Here is an 18035-nt window from a genome sequence, read left to right on the forward strand (position 1 = left end):
GATGAGACCAAATAAGCATAGTACAGTGAAACTTACAAGATGTTTCCAATTCAATAAGTGTATCACATGATACTTGTATTTTAATATGCATAATAAAACCTATGTCCAAATGTCCATTAATTTATGTCTAATCCAATTGGCTATCATCTAACTCCCAACATGATTAATTGTTTTGTACCCATGGTGAATATGCATGATAATGAAACCTACTAGGAAGTTGATTTTAAGTGTGGTATATTGGTAAATATACTTTTAGGGTGCAGTATTTCATTAATATTTTTTTATGGTTGATAGAATCTCACTAAAAAAAGGGATTCTTAGGTAATAGAGAAATAGATATTTTAAGTGAAAATCATAATTAATTATAAGAGATATTTTACGTGGAATGTGAAACTTTTGTTTAAACTGCATGTATTTGACATTAATAAACACACACACACATTAACATATATATATATATATATATCATGGTAAAATATTCTGAAATGTGATTAAAATGGAAGAGTAAAATGGGCTAGTAGCTTAACTAATAAAGGCAGAAACCAAGAAATCCATAAAAGAAAAAACCAAAGGACATTATTGTTTTTCGCATAGTACAAGTCAAGCTAAAAGAAGAGAGAGGCAGGTGATGGTGACAAGCTCTCCATCTCTTCAGGGGATGCCCTCTTCAACAGTGGCACGTTCGTGAAGGAGACTGATGCTTTAAATTTAAGTCATAAGAAAGTACATAAGGAAGGTGTGAGTTTCTCAAGAGGGGTTTTGAATGTGCCGCAAGTAGAAGGCTAGATGGAGGAGGATCAAGTGAAGCGTTTGATCCTATACAAGGACTCAGTTTTGAGAAATTTAACTCACTCATAGTGTGACTTTGATGTTGATGATGATGAAAGTCAAACAATGATGGAGAATTTCTTTAGTACTAGATTTGATGATATTTTGGAGACTACAAAAGGAATTAGGGTGGATCTCTTAGATCCTAGATGCCCTAACTTTGTGCTAGATGATATGGAGAAGTCGACACTATTGAAGCCATTTATAAAGACTCTGATAGTTAAGGTTTTAGGTAAAAGTGTCTTTTTAGATGCATTTATGAAGCATTTAAACATGATTTGGGCAAAGATAAGGAAAATACATGTTTATGATTTAGTAAATGATTTCTTCCTAGTTAAATTCCAGAGTTAGGATGATTATGAGGCAGTGTTGACTGTTGGGCTATGGATCTTCTAAGATAGCTATTTGTGGGTTACGATATGGAGTAGGGATTTTGATTTGATGAAGCAAATTGTGGATAGAGTCAGTGTGTGGGTTAGGCTACTTGATCTTCTTGCAACCCACTATGATAAGAAGTTTTTGTTCAATCTTGGAAACGCCATTGGCAAGTCTATTAAAGTTGATTTACTTACTACACAATGTGGTAGAGGTAAGTTTGTGAGACTGTGTGTTGAACTTGATTTAACTAAGCCTTTGATTCCTTAATATAGTATAAGGGTGTAGTGAAAATCATTGAGTATGAATGTATAGGCCTATTATATCTTTACTGTTGTGAATATAGGCATATTAGGGAGGCTTGTGAGGAATAGGATGAATTGAAAAAGAAAAAGAGTAAGGATAAGTTAAGAGACAGTGTAACTCTCATGCTGTCTAAGATGTGATGGAGAAGGGGAATGTTATTATGGAAGATATTGAGGAGATGGAGAGTCCTTGTAAGGTTGTATAAAGACCTTAGAGACAAGAAGGCCTCAGGGTTAAAAGGCAAAGGTAAGGAGGGAAAACAAGTTTGCTACTCTTAATAATCATGGGGAAATAAAGCTATATGGCTCTCTTTTAGTTGATATTATGAATGTTACTCATATAGGGTAGGATAGATATAAGGTTGTGGGTGGGGAGGTAGAAAATTATCTAATTCTATACTGTATGGTCACAAAGGAGTGGTTTTAAAGCTAACAAAGGGTCTAGTCATGTTGAATCTATGATATAGGGGAGGAACATTTCTACATCTAGTAGTAACTTGTGTATCTTACTAAAAAGGTCTAAAATTTTATAAAACAAAGTACTGGGAGTGATCGAATGAATCTTAAAATATTAACTTTGGGATGCCTATTGATGAAGGAGAGGATAGTGAGTCTATAGTTAAATAACCGAGGGAAACCTAGTTTATATAGTTAAATATTAATTGATTATTTGTGAAACATGGTTGATATGTTTAATTATTAATGCAATTTTTGGAAAAATGATGACCTTTTGAACTTGTGGTATGATTTTGAAAATGGAAACCTTTGGCAAGCTAGCTATTTGTGATTAATGATTTGATTAATGCATGTCACTATGAAATTGATAGAAATATGGTATTTGGCATGTGGAGTGAGTTGAGTATATGAGTATGGATATGTGATTCCGTGTGATATTTGACATGTGGAGTATGTGGAGCATATGATTATAGATGTGTGAATTCATATCAGATGAATTATGGATCAAAATGTATAATATGTGTAAGTTATGCATAGCATGATCATTGTTGGGAGTTCATCTAGGAAGAGAAGTAGTTGGTAAATCAACATGGTATCGGCAACAACCATTAGAATCGAGAGCTTACTGTAACTCCGATTGTTAAAATTAGGAGGTAGCCCTTATCTCATGGTAGATTCGAAACTGTCTCACTAGTTCTATGATGGATTTAAACCTAACTACTCTCCTTCAATTCATGAGGAGGTTAGATTAGGGGTATGACACCCCATGGTTGTTAGTATTGGGAGAAACCATGTTACACAAGTGAGTAAGTTAACCCTAGCCTAGTAGCTCCTCACAAGTAAAAGGCTAGGTTAATCTATGAAAGACTTAGCCACATAATAGCCCGATTTTATATCAGAGGTAATAAGAGAATATAAGGCTAGCATTTGATCATACATTTAGATTCAGCCACATAGTTATTATTATTGTGATTCGGCATGTGTTAAGGGCACACGGTTAGTAATATTATGACCCCATGATATGCATTGTCATTTAATATAGATATATGTGCTTTAGGCCTGATCACATAGTTATTAGTGTTGTGAACATATGTTCATCACATGTGCTAATTTTATATTTTTGCCTATTTGCATATGTTTTTAATTGATATGCAACTGTATAATTTAAGTGAAAATTGGTTATTGAGTGATTGTACTCACACTTCAACTCTCAACATTTCAAGGTCTAGCTCAGTGTAGCCTGATCAAGGGAAATATGTTGAGGCATAGGATTTATAGAATAATCCTTTTTGAATGCCTCATTTTGTTGCTTTCTGTTTATTAATGTTAATTAAATTGCCAATTAGGATTCATATAACTATTTTAGTACTACTTGTATTATGTTTGTGCACAACTTATGTATTTTGTACCCTGGGTTAATGAGTTTTAGTTGTAAACCTTATTTAAGGTTAAAATACTTGTGCAAGTACTGATATGTGTATTTTAGGTTGATTTAAAATTGTGCAAAAAGTTCCTTCCCCTCGTGTTTTATGAATTTGGGATTGAGTGATGATTTTGCATCATATGTGTATTTGGTTGAGTATGGTACATTGCATGAGTCCTTTAGAGTCCATTGAGTGTGGTCGATGGTCAGTGTAATCTTTTGGCACTTGCGTGTGAGTTTGGACACCCTTGTGGTGAGTTTTGTGAAAAAGTGATGAAAATAGATTTAGATGTCCAACTCTTTATAGAACATGAATTTGAGTGAAACTTGTGCCATTAACTAGAGTTAGGAGAAAGGTCTTTGTAGACACCAAAATTACCTCAATCGGATGTCGAATGAAAATTTGGGACACGTTGAAAGTTTGTCCCTGTGTTGTCATGTGACAGTAATTGTTTGTTATCACATTTCATGCAATACATTATGGCGCATGGCACAAAGGCGATTGAGTTACAATGCATGGACCCTTCGCCACAGTGCATGTACCATTTTTTTGCATAATTTTATAGTTTTCAATCTTAAATCTAATGTTTTTGGCCCTATTTGATTTTTGGGCTTTTGCATGTTTGATATCTTGTTTTGAGCATAATGAAATTGTTTAAGAGAGTTTTCAATGTTGAAAATCTAAGGAAATCATTGTATATGGCTTGAAGTTGTTTTTCTCCATTTGATAACTTGATTCTCTCATTTGTGAATTGTGAAAACTTGATAATCCATATTGGGTTAGATCCTTGATTACCTTGATAGTGGAATTAATGGTGTTTATAAAGAGGTGATTACAATCTACATCAGTTATGGCCATTACAGGTGTAGATATCAAAGTCATGTAGACTAGTTTTAGTGAGAACCAGTGTAGATAACAATATATCTATAGTAGATAACAACATATCTACACCAATGATGATGACAATTGGTGTAGATTATTTTTTAAAAAAATTATGTATATAATTTAACTTATCTGTACTTGTTTAGAACTAGTGTAGGTTGTCCAATAATTACATCAATTAAATGATCGGTGTAGATAACTTCATCATATCCACACCGGTCTTATCTATATTAGTTGGAAAGTTGGTGTAGATAAACTATTTTAACTGGTGTAGACTTGCCTATCTATACTAGTGAAAGGCTCTAGAAGAATACAAGTTTTCCTTTAGCTTATACTACATAATCGTTTATTTACTTCTAGTAAAGGACTAGTATAATAGGGGTTCCCTTAGTTGTTGTAGGTGTGGTGAGGGTAAGGAATCTTTGTTACATGATGTGAGAGATTGTACTATTGCCCATAGCATTTGGGTGTCACACAAACATGTTGAGGTTGGGTGGGATTTCTTTTAGTTGTCTCTTGGGGATTGGATTAGGCAAAATTTAATCTACAGTAGTGATTGAAGAATTGTTTTTGCTATCACTTGTTGGTGAAAGTAGACTTAGAGGAATAAAACCTTATTTGAGGAGGATTTTCGACTTCCTAATGACCTAATGACCCTAGTGGAATTATCAAGAAGTATACATGGGAAGCACTCAATTTGAAGGCTAATAATGGAGTGCTTGGGAGAAGGCACATGATGGTTGATAATTAAATGACATCCCTCTCCTCTTGGTTGGGTCAAATTAAATTTTGATGGTGCTAATATGAAGGGGTAGAAAATGTCTGGTTGTGGTGGCTTGCTTAGTGATGAGAAGGGTGGGTTGGTGAAGGGTTTTATAAAGAAGCTTGGAAATTGTTCCACTATCCTAGCTGAATTGTGTGCCATTTTTTGGGGGTTGAAATTGGCTAATGAAATGGGTTTTAAGAAGATAATTGTGGAAGGGGATTCAACATCTGTTATCAGCATGTTGAAGAATATGGAGAATCAATGGGAGGCTTTTGGCTCCTTGCTACTACTACTTCAGAAGGAAATATGTGCTAATTGTCAACTATACTTTCAACATAACTACAAGGATGGTAACCAATGTGCTGATTGGTTAGCTAATTATAGTTTTAATTTTGATTTTGAGGCTTGTTTTTTATCTGTGCTCCCAGCTGATTTACAAATAAAAATACAATCGTGCTCAATTTTTTATTTGTGCCCCTAGCTTTAAGGCTTGTTTTTTATCTGTGCCCCTAACTAAAAATACAACCGTGCTCAATTTTTTACTTTATATAACAATATATTTTGAGGGGAAAATAAAAATAAAAGTCACGAAGACTGCCAAAAGTTTCTTAATTAGCATTCTAGTTGAAAATTAAGAGAATCTATATATATGCTGAAAAAATTAAACATTAACTGGATTTTTAAAAAATGGTTTGTTTTGATATACTTCCTCCAAACCATAATACAAGTCAAAGTTAATTAATTCATGATTTATGAAAAATGTTAGTTGAAACTTTAAATTGTTAAAGATGTCTGCATTTTTTCATTTATACCCTTATTAAATACTCTATATAAAAACCTTATAATAATAATTAAAATTTCAATGCATGATTTTTGTCAAAAAGAATAACAAATGAAGTAGGGCATAATTGAAAAAATAAATATGAAAGTTATTCAATGTCTTATATTTTAGACCAAAGAAAATTTAGAATATGCCTTTTATTATGATCCGAAAGGAGCATATATCAGTATGATGACATATATAGCAGATATGGTGCTAGTGTAATCAAAGCAAAAAAAGCTTAGTTGAAAACATTTGGAAGAATGATAGTTAGGTCCTAAAACACTAAATTGATGACCATTAAATTCTCTACAATTTTTTTTGTAAAATAGTTGAAAATATTGATCTAATTGTAAATAAGAATTTAAGTATCAAATGTAACTCTTAAATTATAATAGAAATTTCTATTTGTAATTGTTTAACTTAATATTTATAATTAATTTTGTAGAAAATTTTCTTGTAGATCTAACTGTCATTCATTCCTTTCTTTGGGACTTGACTATAATTCTACCAAAATATTTTAGAGTCTTCATGCTAAAAAAAACATTTTAGAATTACTTCAAAACCTTTAAAAAAAATCATTAACGTACATGCTCGTGGAATTAAATGGCCAACATTAAACTTCTAATTAAATTTAAATATGAGCATTGTACATGCAGTGAAAAAACTCAATGGATAAAAACATAAGAGATGTATATATATTGAACTCACCATAAAGGGAAAAACCTTTTGATAGAGTTTAGCTTCCTCATAACATCTGTTGCACCCATTCTATCATGTGGTGATTCCATTGAGCAAGCAAGTCCAATCTTAAACGTGCAACATAAGCACTTCTCAACATTAGCATAGATCGTTACCATGTTCTCCTCTAAGTCTCTTGATGCTGGAGGAAGAATAGTTGGGCTCACAACTTGCAAAAGATTGTTTGGAAAAGTACTTTCCACATATTTATGAAGATTGTGACCATCTTTAAACATGTCTTCAGTAGGTCTTCTCTTTATTAGCATCTCTAAAATAAGAAAGCCAAAGCTATACATGTCACCATGTACAGACACCTCAGAACCCATTCCATATTCTGAAATGTTGTAAGCACGTTAGTTCTCACAAAATTAAAATAAAATGAAGAAGAAAAAATGATGAGGGTAATTTGAAAGAAATGGATTTGCATGAGTTTGCAAGGGAAAAAAAACAAATGATACTGGTGGAATATAGCTAATAGTACCCATTCACTCCAATTACGCTGCTATGTTTATTAGCAATTGATAATAGTCTTGCTAATCCAAAGTCACTCAAATGAGCAACCATGTTTCCATCAAGAAGAATATTACTTGGCTTCAAATCACAGTGAACAAGTGGTTGCTCACATTCATGGTGAAGATAATGTAGTACAGATGTGATGTCAACAAGAATATTTATTATTTGATCAAGGAGCAAAACTCTTGGATGATTTGAATTTTCTGTACCAGGATGTAACCAATTTTCCAAACTTCCATTCACCATGTACTCATAAACTAAAGCTTTGAATTCGTGGCCCATGTAATCTATGCTAGCGCAACATGTTATAATGTTTACCAAATTTCTATGCCTTGTATTTCTGAGAGCATTGCATTCAGTAATGAAACTCCTATGAGCTCCCATCATTTGAAGGTTCATGACCTTTATGGCAACAACTTCATTAGACTTAAAACTACCTTTGTATACGGAGCCAAAACACCCAGATCCTACCAAGTTGTTGATAGAGAATCCATTTGTAGCATTGTGCAGGCTTTGATATGATACTTTGGAAAGCATGTCAATTGTTAGTGAACTTGAAGAAGATTTCTTACTTCTTTTCTTCATATGATACAACAACAACAACAACAACAACAACAAGCCTTTATCCCACTAGGTGGGGTCGGCTACATGGATTGCAAGACGCCATTGTGCTCTATTATTTATCAAGCTTTTAAGAATATTATTAATTAAGAGATCGCGTTCAACAACTTCCAAGAGTGTTCTCTTAGGCCTTTCTCTACCCCTCTTAATCGGACTCAAAGTTATATATTCCACTCTTCTTACTGGTGCCTCCCTTGGTCTTCTTTGTACATGCCCAAACCATCTCAACCGATTTTCTACCATTTTTTCCTCAATAGGTGCTACCCTCACTTTTTCACGTACGTGCTTATTTCGAATTTTATCTTTACGTATATATCCGCACATCCATCATAATATTCTCATCTCTGCTACTCCAACTTTATGCTCTTGCTGTCCCGTTAGAGCCCAACATTCACTACTATATAACATTGCCGGTCTGATAGCAGTGCGATAAAACTTTCCTTTAAGTTTATTAGGCACCTTATGGTCGTAAATAACTCCTTTAGCTTTTCTCCAATTAAACCACCCAACTTGAATCCTATGTAAAATATCTCCACTGATTTCGCCATCATTTTGAATAATGGCTCCTAAATATCTAAACTTTTTCACTTGAGGTATAATTTGATCTCCCAATTTCACTTCCAAATTATTATCGAATAGTCTCTTAGCAAATTTACAATATAAATATTCCATCTTACTCCTACTCAGACGAAAACCTTTCGACTCCAATGTCCTCCTCCATAACTCAAGTTTGCAATTAACCTCTTTTCTTGTCTCTGCTATAAGAACGATATCATCTACGAAGAGCATACATTTGGGAATTTCCCCTTGAATATGTTCCGTTAAAACATTTAAGATCAAGTTGAATAGATAAGGACTCAGAGATGATCCCTGATGTAGTCCAATCTTTATAGAAAAATCTTTATTTGACCACTGGGCGTTCTTATACTAGTTTTTACCCCCTCATACATATCTTGTATGGCTTTAATATAAGCAATCCGTACTCCCTTTTTTTTCCAACGCTTTCTAAAGCACTTCTCTTGGTATATGATCATAAGCTTTTTCCAAATCAATAAAAACCATGTGTAAATCTTTATCTTTACAACGATACTTTTCCATTAATCCCCTTAATAGATAAATTGCCTCTATAGTTGATCTACCTGGCATAAAACTAAACTAATTCTTAGAAATACTTGTCTCCAATCTCAACCTGTGCTCAATTACTTTCTCCCACAATTTTATTGTGTGGCTCATAAGTTTAATCCCTCTATAGTTAGTACAATTCTGAATATCTCCTTTATTTTTATAAATAGGAATTAATGTACTTCTCCTATACTCATCAAGCATTTTCTTGGACCGTAAGATCACATTAAATAACTTAGTTAACCATCTCACCCCTTCTTCACCTAAACTTTCCACGCTTCGATAGATATATAATCAGGTTCGTTGGCTCTACCATTTGCCATTTTCTTAAGAGCTTCCTTTACCTCCTTATCATGTATTATTCGATAGAATGACAAATTTTATTCTCCTTCACCACTTACTAAATTCTCCAAGTTACTAGATGAACCCTCTCCATCATTGAAAAGTTTGGAAAAGTAAGTCTCCCATCTATTTTTAATTTCATCATCTGTAACTAAAATTCTTCCCTCTTCATCCTTAATACACCTTACTTGTTCTAGATCCCTTGATTTTCTTTCCCTACTCTTGGCAATCTTATAAATGTTTCATTCTCCTTCCTTTGTCTCAAGGCTCTTATAAAATTCTTCAAAAGCTTTAGAACGTGCTTCACCCATAGCTCTCTTAGTTTCCTTCTTAGCCATACGGTACTTCTCTCAATTTTTCTCATTGTTACACAAATGTATGGCTTTAAAACAGTTCTTCTTATACTTGATTTTGTCCTGTACACTATTATTCCACCACCAAGATTCCTTATCTCTCGGACCAGAACCTTTTGGTTCTCCCAAAACTACTTTTGCAACCTCCCCTATCTTTTTAACCATATCCTCCCACATGATGTTAGCACTTCCCTGAGATTCCCAAATTCCTTTGTCCAAAAGATTTCGCTTGAAAATATCTTGCTTCTCACCTTTTAATTGCCACCACCTAATCCTTGGTGCTACTACTTGTCGACGCTTTTGGATTTTACTCATAATACACACATCAAGGACTAGGACCCTATGTTGTGTCGTTACAGCATCTCCGGGGATCACCTTGCAACTTTTACAAAGTCTTCTATCTGTGTTCCTAACCAAAATAAAATCAATCTGTGACCTTGAGGCTCCATTTTTATAAGTGATGAAATACTCATCTCTCTTCTTGAAACAAGTGTTGGCAATCTTAAAATCATACGCCAATAAGAAATCGAGAAGAGTTTGTCCTTTATTATTTAGCTCTCCAAAACCAAGACCACCATACACCCTCATATACTGACTAGCCTCCCTCCCAACATGCCCATTAAAGTCTCCTCCAATAAAAATCTTTTTACTCTGTGGTATGTGTCGAATCAACCCCTCCTGATCCTCCCAAAATAATTCCTTAAGACTGGCTTCTGTCCCAACTTGTGATGCATAAGCGCTAACAATATTAACAGTCTCACGTCCAATTATCATTTTTAAGGAAATAATTCTGTCTCCAATTCTGCTAACTTCTACAACATTCTTCTTCCACTCTTTATCTATAATGATGCCTACTCCATTGCGTGCGCTTACTTTTACTGCATACCAAAGTTTGAAACTTGAATATCCTTAGCTTCTTCTCCATGCCATTTTGTTTCTTGCAGGCAAAGGATATTGATTCTCCTTTGAATCATAACCCTTACAACCTCTACAGATTTACAATTTAATGTCCCAACATTCTAAGTACCAAATCTAATTTTGCTCTCATAGACTAACCTTTTCAACCGCGCGTCCAGAATGACGCGGTAGCCCTTACTCATTTAACACTACATCCGAGCGCCGATGCAGCGGCTCTAACTCACTTATCACTGTACTCGAGCCATGCAGCGCGTTACTATTACCAACTTTAATTAGAGGCGTTTTTTGTCTGCTATAGCTTTGATCGGCATGGTGGTAATTGGAGCTTTGATATGCCCCCACAAAGCTTATTATTACCAATCAATGACAATGCACTTGCATTGCCAAAGACACCTTTGCTTGGTACCTCCCTGTTAAGCATGTTGAAGGGAACATTTAGGTACTCCAATGAAGTAATATCCTGCAAGCCTTTTGGAATTGATCCAGACAAGTTATTCTGTGACAAGTCTAGATATCGAAGACCTTTCAATGAAACCAAAGATAAAGGGATGGTTTATTGAAAGAAATTTCCTTGCAACAAGAGATACTCTAGACTTTGGCAATCTCCAATGGATTGAGGAATATTTCCTGATAAGCTATTATGAGAGACATCCAATTGACCAATATTTTTTAATTTTCCCACCTCATCAGGGAGATAACCGCTGAAAGTGTTATGTGACAGGTTCAGTAAAATTGTTAAAAAGCTAAGGCCAATCATCTGGGCTGGAATAGCTCCACTCATATTGTTTTGTGACAGATCAAGGAACTGTAAGCTCTCAAAATTCCCAATACTTGGAGGAACATGTCCTTCTAACATGTTGCATGACAAATCCAGGTAAAACAGTTGCTACGAAATGTAATATTTCTCCAGACAATTTGTTTCTCGATAAAGATAAGTATTGCATCTTTTGAAAGTTCCCAAAAGTAACGGGGATGGTGTTAGTGAAATAATTCATATCCATTTTCAACGACGTCAGGTTAATGAGGTTTCCTAATGCCACCGAAATTTTGCCAGATATTTGATTATACTGAAGAAAAAGTGTTGTGAGTTGGGTAGACAAATTACCTATGGTATTTGATAGATGGCCCCCAAAATTACTGTATTCTATTGACAGCAATTTCAATCTACTGCAATTGACCAAAGAATTTAGAAACTCCCAATCTTCAGCAGAATTGCTCCCCAGAGAATTGTTGCCCACAGCAAGAATCGAAAGGTCAAGCAACTTTCCAAGATTTGGAATTCGCCCTATAAAGTTGTTATTTGCTATGAAGATCACTTCAAGCATGGACGCGTTTACAATGGAAGTTGGGATCGAACCTAAGAATTGATTTATTCCAAGTTCCAACCATTGGAGATTAGGGAAGTTGATGAACATATTGGTGGGAGAGAGCAATTAATTTGATTTACAGCAAGTCCAATTATAACGAGGGATAACATATTATAAAGAGAAGATGGAATTGCACCAGAAAGGTTGTTTGGACCTGCATAAATAACTCTCAATTTTTTAAGCTGACCTATTTCTTCAGGTATACTCCCCTCCAGGTTATTATGATTCATAGAAAGAATGGTGAGGGAAGAAAGATTCCACATGGAAATTGGGATTTGGCCAGTGAAATTGTTTTTAACTAGATATAATTGTTCAAGCTTATGAAGAGAACCAATCTCCATTGGTATTTTGCCAATAATATTACTCCCTCCAAATGATAAGAGCATGAGATTAGAGCAACTAGTCATGTTGGTCGGAAATTGTCCATACTAAGTACCTGTAATCGGAACAAGACGACCCAGCTCTTTGTGGGATTTCTCCATGGAACTTATTGTTGTCAAGATGGCGACTCTTAAAAAGGAAAGATTGCCAATGAACGGTGATATCAAACATGAAAATTGATGTCCTGCCAGCTTCAACCGTGCAACTCTCTCATGCTTGAAGCCGCAAGAGATTCCATTCCAATTGCAAAAGTGTGTAGAAATATTCTAAGAGTCCAACATACCAGATGGATCATCAGATATTGATTCCTTAAATTTGATTAAGGACAAGTGATCAGTCTCGTTTCCCAATGAGAGTTAGCTTTGCAAGGAGGAAAGATCAGAGTAAAGAAAAGAAACAAGTGAAGGCATACAAAAGAGGCTAGTACCACGACAGAGAAAGGCTTCATTTGGTTGAGAAACACGGGGCTATATATTTTGAGAGCTCTTTAATTTGTTGTAAGGGAATAGGCTTGAAACTTAGGGGAAACGAGCTCGCTTGTTCTGTGATACAAGTCGCCTACTTAAATAAGTTGGGGCCACTTACATTTTGTTTGTGGTTAGAAAGTGTTATCATTTAAATTTTTTTTTAGGGGGGGGACCAATTAAGCACACCTTCTATGTCACCCTACCTTAAGAACATTATCACAACTTTAAGCACTTTCATTCATGACAGGTTCAAAAATTTCAAATGGTTTTTGCCACTACTGTAAAGAAACAAATGATTTAATTTGATGTTTAATCAAAAATGACATTTTCTCACATGATATTCATATAATGACTAATTAACCTCTAGAGAATTTTATCTAGGAATATTTTTTATCCATGTTAGGAAAAAATTGTCAGCTTCTGCTTAGGTGTTGGCTAAATGGTCAATATTTAAAAAATTTAATGGATTGATCACTTTTGCACAAACTCTGGTAATGTTATGGGTATTTTTACTCCTGGCCGATGACTTTGTGAGTATTTTTGCCTCTTTATTACTTTACATCAACAAAGACTGATACGTGGCATGCATAGTCAGCATTTAATAGTCAAAGTTAATAATGTTAGGTCAAACTTAATGGTTTGATCACTTTTGCACCCACTCATATAATATTATGGATATTTTTACCCTTTTTCTACTTTAAGTACAGAGTACCCCTAGCTAACCACACTACTACAAAAATTTGAATATAAAATGTCATAAAAAATGACGATTAAAAAAAACACATCATATATAAAAGAGGTGGGTTATGGTCAGGTAATAAATGACAGATTTTCAAAATACCCGTCATTTATTTAAGCTGTCAAAGAAATAAATGACAGGCATTTTAAAAAGCTATCATATAAAGTTTAAAATTTAGATAAAAAAAGATTTAAAAAATTTAAATAATATATGACAGGTGTTTCAAACACCTGTCATTTAAAGATCATAGATTAAATGATGGTTGTTTAAAACATATTTTATAAAAACTTAAATTTTTAATTTTTAATAATTTTTTAAAAAATTCAAACATATATGACAGCTTTTTGAAATACTTGTCATATATGTTTAAGGTAATATATGACGAGCATGCCAAAAAACTGTCATTTAAAGAACTTTTCTTTTCTTTCAGTTTTGGTTGCCTCCTTTTTGTTTGCTCAGGTTTCTCCCTATCACTAGTCGCCCTTCACTGCCCTTCATGTCACTATTTCCACCGGTGGTTTGTTGCTCTATCGTCATCATTCTCCGTTGGTCGTGCCTTTTAAGTTTGAGCTTTGTGGGTTGCTTGTGTCATTGCAGATTAGCAGATCTAAAGACGAAGTCATCACGAATCAACAGATTTGAAGACAGTGTCTCATGTTCCAACTCTGTGTAGTCATTGACATCGTATCTGCTTAGTGCTAGCCATCAGCATCACGTTCCCCTTCGTGCTATTCATCAATGCTAGTCAATTAAAGCTTCTCAATGTCTCAGCATTCTCACATCGCAGAGGTTTTATAATCGCTATTATTGGCTTCCAATCTCTGCCGTGCACATTAATTCTCATATTATCTCCCTCAACCCATCCCTACTTGCCTCCCTCCTTTGCATATATTTGTATAAGGTGGTGCTCATGGATATTAGGAAGGAGAAATGGGAGATTCTAGAGCACTTGCTGAATAGAGAAGCAGATTCAAACTTAGAAATTTAAGTTAGGTATGTTTTTTTAATCGATCCAAATCTCTTATAGTTACACAAATAATTATATATTATATATTTAATTAATGTTGAGATTGATGAGTACTTAGCAAAATTGTTAATGAATGGAAGAGAAATTGATAATTTAAGTTGACAGGACAAGGTGTTTCCAATAAAACATGCACATCATGAGTTGCAAGGGTAAGTGCATGTGTGTGCGTGTAATGTGGAGTGAAGAGATGTGAATAGAAGAGATTTAATTACTTTATTTGGTAAAAATGTGAAGTGCAGGAACTTGGAACCAAAAGCAAAGTTGGCAGTGATTAAGGATGTGGGCCACACCCTTAGCTTCGATTTCTCTGTTCCCACCAATCATTTCATCATTTCATTCCTCCAAACCTAACGTAATTTGCTTGTCTTTAATTTTTGTTACGTTGGGCTATTAATTGGTAGTTATAGCTGATGCCTCTTGTCTCTTTAAACAAGCGGGTTAACTCATGTTAATAAGCTAGAAAAATGCAATAAAATGGCATATACGTTTACTTCTTGATAATTACCTTTTAGATAGAAAGGAACTTGTACTTTGGAAATTTAAGGTTATGAATAACAATAATAGGGCAAATTGGCATGCTGTTGAGAACAATTTATAGTTTAGAATAATAATAGTAATGTGAATTGGCATGCTGTTGAGAATAATTTTACTTGATAAGATATAGGCTATGGAATTTGCTTGTCACTGTGGAGACATGATTATTAGTCTTTTCATATATCATTTCTGTGTAATCATTCATTACTCTACAATTTCTATCTCTGTTTTATTATTTTTTGAATAGGAGAACAAGAGTTATCATATTGTTGTTCTAATATCATGGTCATAGAGTTCAATATTGAAAACTATATTCAATTTATATTATCTATTGTTATCGTATTGCAGTAAAGCTGCTCATGGATAAAGAATTTGGATAGTTGCCAAGCATTGGACATATTTGGTTTCCAAGGAAGAGTTTGCATAGTTGGCTGTGGAAAAGATGAATGGAAAAGTACCCTACATCTCTTGTAATAGCTTCACTTACCAACAATGCTAGTTATCTTAACACAGGGCTCGTTTGGCATTGGGAATAGAATGGAACAGAGTAAAAAATGATTTTGTGAATGAAAAATATCTCTTATACATTTCCTCTTAAATAATGATAATAAGAATATAATTTTTATTTCTTGAATATTGTATACACTACAACAATTTTTGCTTTAGGCAACAGTTTTATTTGCAACAATTTTAAAAGTGTTGCCTAATATGGGCATTAGTAATATTTTTCATATGTTGCTATTATTCCCATACTTTAAGCAACATAGTTTTGACAACATTTGAAAACTATTTCCTAAAATAGAATAAGCAATAGTTTTCAAGTGTTGCAATAATTTTTTTGAATAGGCAACACAAAAATTGTTACCTATAAAGAATCTTTTATGGCAACATTTTAAAAATGTTTCCTATTCAAATAGGCAACAAAAATGTAAATGTTGCCTATAGTTTCTCTTTATGGCAACATTTAAAAACTGTTGCTTGTTGTTTTTCTAAACATAAAAATTTATTTTTATAATTTTTTTAGATCATTTATTTATTTATTCTCTTAATTTTTCAATTCATTATTTGGATAAATTAAAAAATTAATTTAACAAGTATATATATATATATATATATTATATTTTGCATTATAATATCAAAAAATTAAGTTAGAAGAGTGGTTGGAGACACATATTTCTTTCAATAAGTTTTAGGTTCGAATCTAGAGGGAGGAAGAAAATATTAAATTTTGACTATTTAACTATTTCGCAACATTTCTTAAATGTTGCCTATTTTATGTGATAAGCAACATTTGAAAAGTGTTGCAATAGGTCTCTCAAAAACTGTTGCCTATTCTCATAGTGTTAGGTAACAGTTTTACAAATGTCATGGCCAAAGGTAAGAAAACTGTTGCCTAAAGTAATAGGCAACACTCAAGTTGGAAACACTTGAAAACTGTTGCTTATAACTTTAGGCAACATTTTTGAAGCCTATAGCAACACTTTTGAATTATTCCTAGATAACAAAAATATTGTAGTGATAAATAAAAAAGAATTTTTTTCCCTATTGACTAACCAAGCAACATAATGTGATACAATTCTTGAATGGCAGGTTTATTTATGTTTTTCAAAGCCCAGATCATTAAAAAATTAGAGGAACATAGCTCCATACAAGTTTTGATATGCTGAGCCATATTTTCGTGCCAAGCAATAAGTGTAAATGTTTTGTGAGGAATAGCTTTTTTGTGTCTTTGTGAGGTAGAGGGATCCATTTTGGAGCTAATGATTGCATTTACTTATTGAACAGGGAACATGATTTTTAGTGTCCTGAAATTTTTTCCCATTGATTTCTATCCTAGTTTAACTATATTGCTATTTAGATATACAAAAATATTAGTTATGAAAATTATTTGTATATATTATTATAGGGGCTGCTACAGCCCCTTATTTAAAAAAAAATCCTCAAATCAACTATGACGGTTATCACTAATAACATTCATTTTTGGTCCCCAATATATGACGGTCATACATTGGTCATTTAAAGAGGTAGGAATAAATGACAGGCTTATATATGACAGTTTTTACCTATCATATATAAATAAAAATAACTATCATTTATTTGCTTTTCTGTTGTAGTGCCACTTTGTGGTTACTTTTGCCCTTTTACCTTTTAGTTATAAATTTCTTAATTTTTACTCATAAATATTGAAGAAGGGCTTATAAAAATTTTCTCATCCAATACCATGATTTACTACTCTTCCTCCAATATTTGCAAGTGAAAGCAAGAAGTTTGCAATTTATTATGGTTGTTATAGTATTAATTAATTTGAAAGATCTATTAGTAAAAACTCAAAATTTAATTGACCAATTATAAATTGATTTGCTTACCTCATCCGGGACATTTTTGCTATTTTCTCCATTTTTTTTAATATTTTGCAATAGCCAAAGCACTAAAGATCGAAAAAAAAAACAAGAATTGGGTTGGACAAATTTAGTCGTATAGATATATTGATCCTGTTTATGGAAGTTTAAAGAAAAAAATATTATAACAATTAACAATAGATTGATGAACTCGACGGAAATATGATCTTTTGTTGATTTTTCATAAGTTATTGTAAAAGAGGATTATTGTTAATGTGTTATTTGATTGTAGGATTAAGGTGCAAAAATACCCATTAAGTAATCGATTAGGAATATCCAATAGTCTAAAGTGAGAAAAAGGATAAAAATACTAGTAACGCTACCAGAGTTAGTGCAAAAGTGACGAAACTGTTAACTTTACCCTAGCGCCGTTAGTTTTCAATGTTAAATGCTGACTCTACTGTTTATGTGTTATTTTTTGCTAACATGGATTAAAAAAGATAAAAATACCCACAAAGTAATTGGCCAGAGCATCCAGTAGCCTAAAGTGAGAAAAAGGATAAAAATACCCATAACATTATCAAAGTTGGTGCAAAAATGATCAATTCATCAAATCTCTTAAATGTTAACTATTTAGCTAACACCTTGCTCCTGAGTGAATAACAAAAACCAGACGTGCTAAAGACGTTGAGTCTCAATTGATAACAAAAGGGTA

General features: G+C 33.4%; 1 protein-coding gene and 1 pseudogene across 1 annotated transcript; one reads left to right on the top strand and one right to left on the bottom strand.

The window, feature by feature from the left end:
* The first annotated feature begins 5088 nt into the window (after window positions 1-5088).
* Window positions 5089-5468, top strand: LOC129319582 (uncharacterized). Its single transcript, XM_054964683.1, has 2 exons — window positions 5089-5405; window positions 5465-5468. The coding sequence occupies exons 1-2, from the start codon at window positions 5089-5091 to the stop codon at window positions 5466-5468; spliced, it is 321 nt and encodes a 106-aa protein (XP_054820658.1).
* Window positions 5469-6563: 1095 nt separating this feature from the next.
* On the bottom strand, window positions 6564-12567 carry LOC129319583 (probable LRR receptor-like serine/threonine-protein kinase At3g47570; annotated as a pseudogene).
* Between the last annotated feature and the right edge of the window lie 5468 nt (window positions 12568-18035).

Source organism: Prosopis cineraria, unplaced genomic scaffold, assembly GCF_029017545.1.
Source record: "Prosopis cineraria cultivar Desert tree isolate PC_DT_omini unplaced genomic scaffold, ASM2901754v1 PC9, whole genome shotgun sequence".
Classification (NCBI taxonomy): domain Eukaryota; kingdom Viridiplantae; phylum Streptophyta; class Magnoliopsida; order Fabales; family Fabaceae; genus Prosopis; species Prosopis cineraria.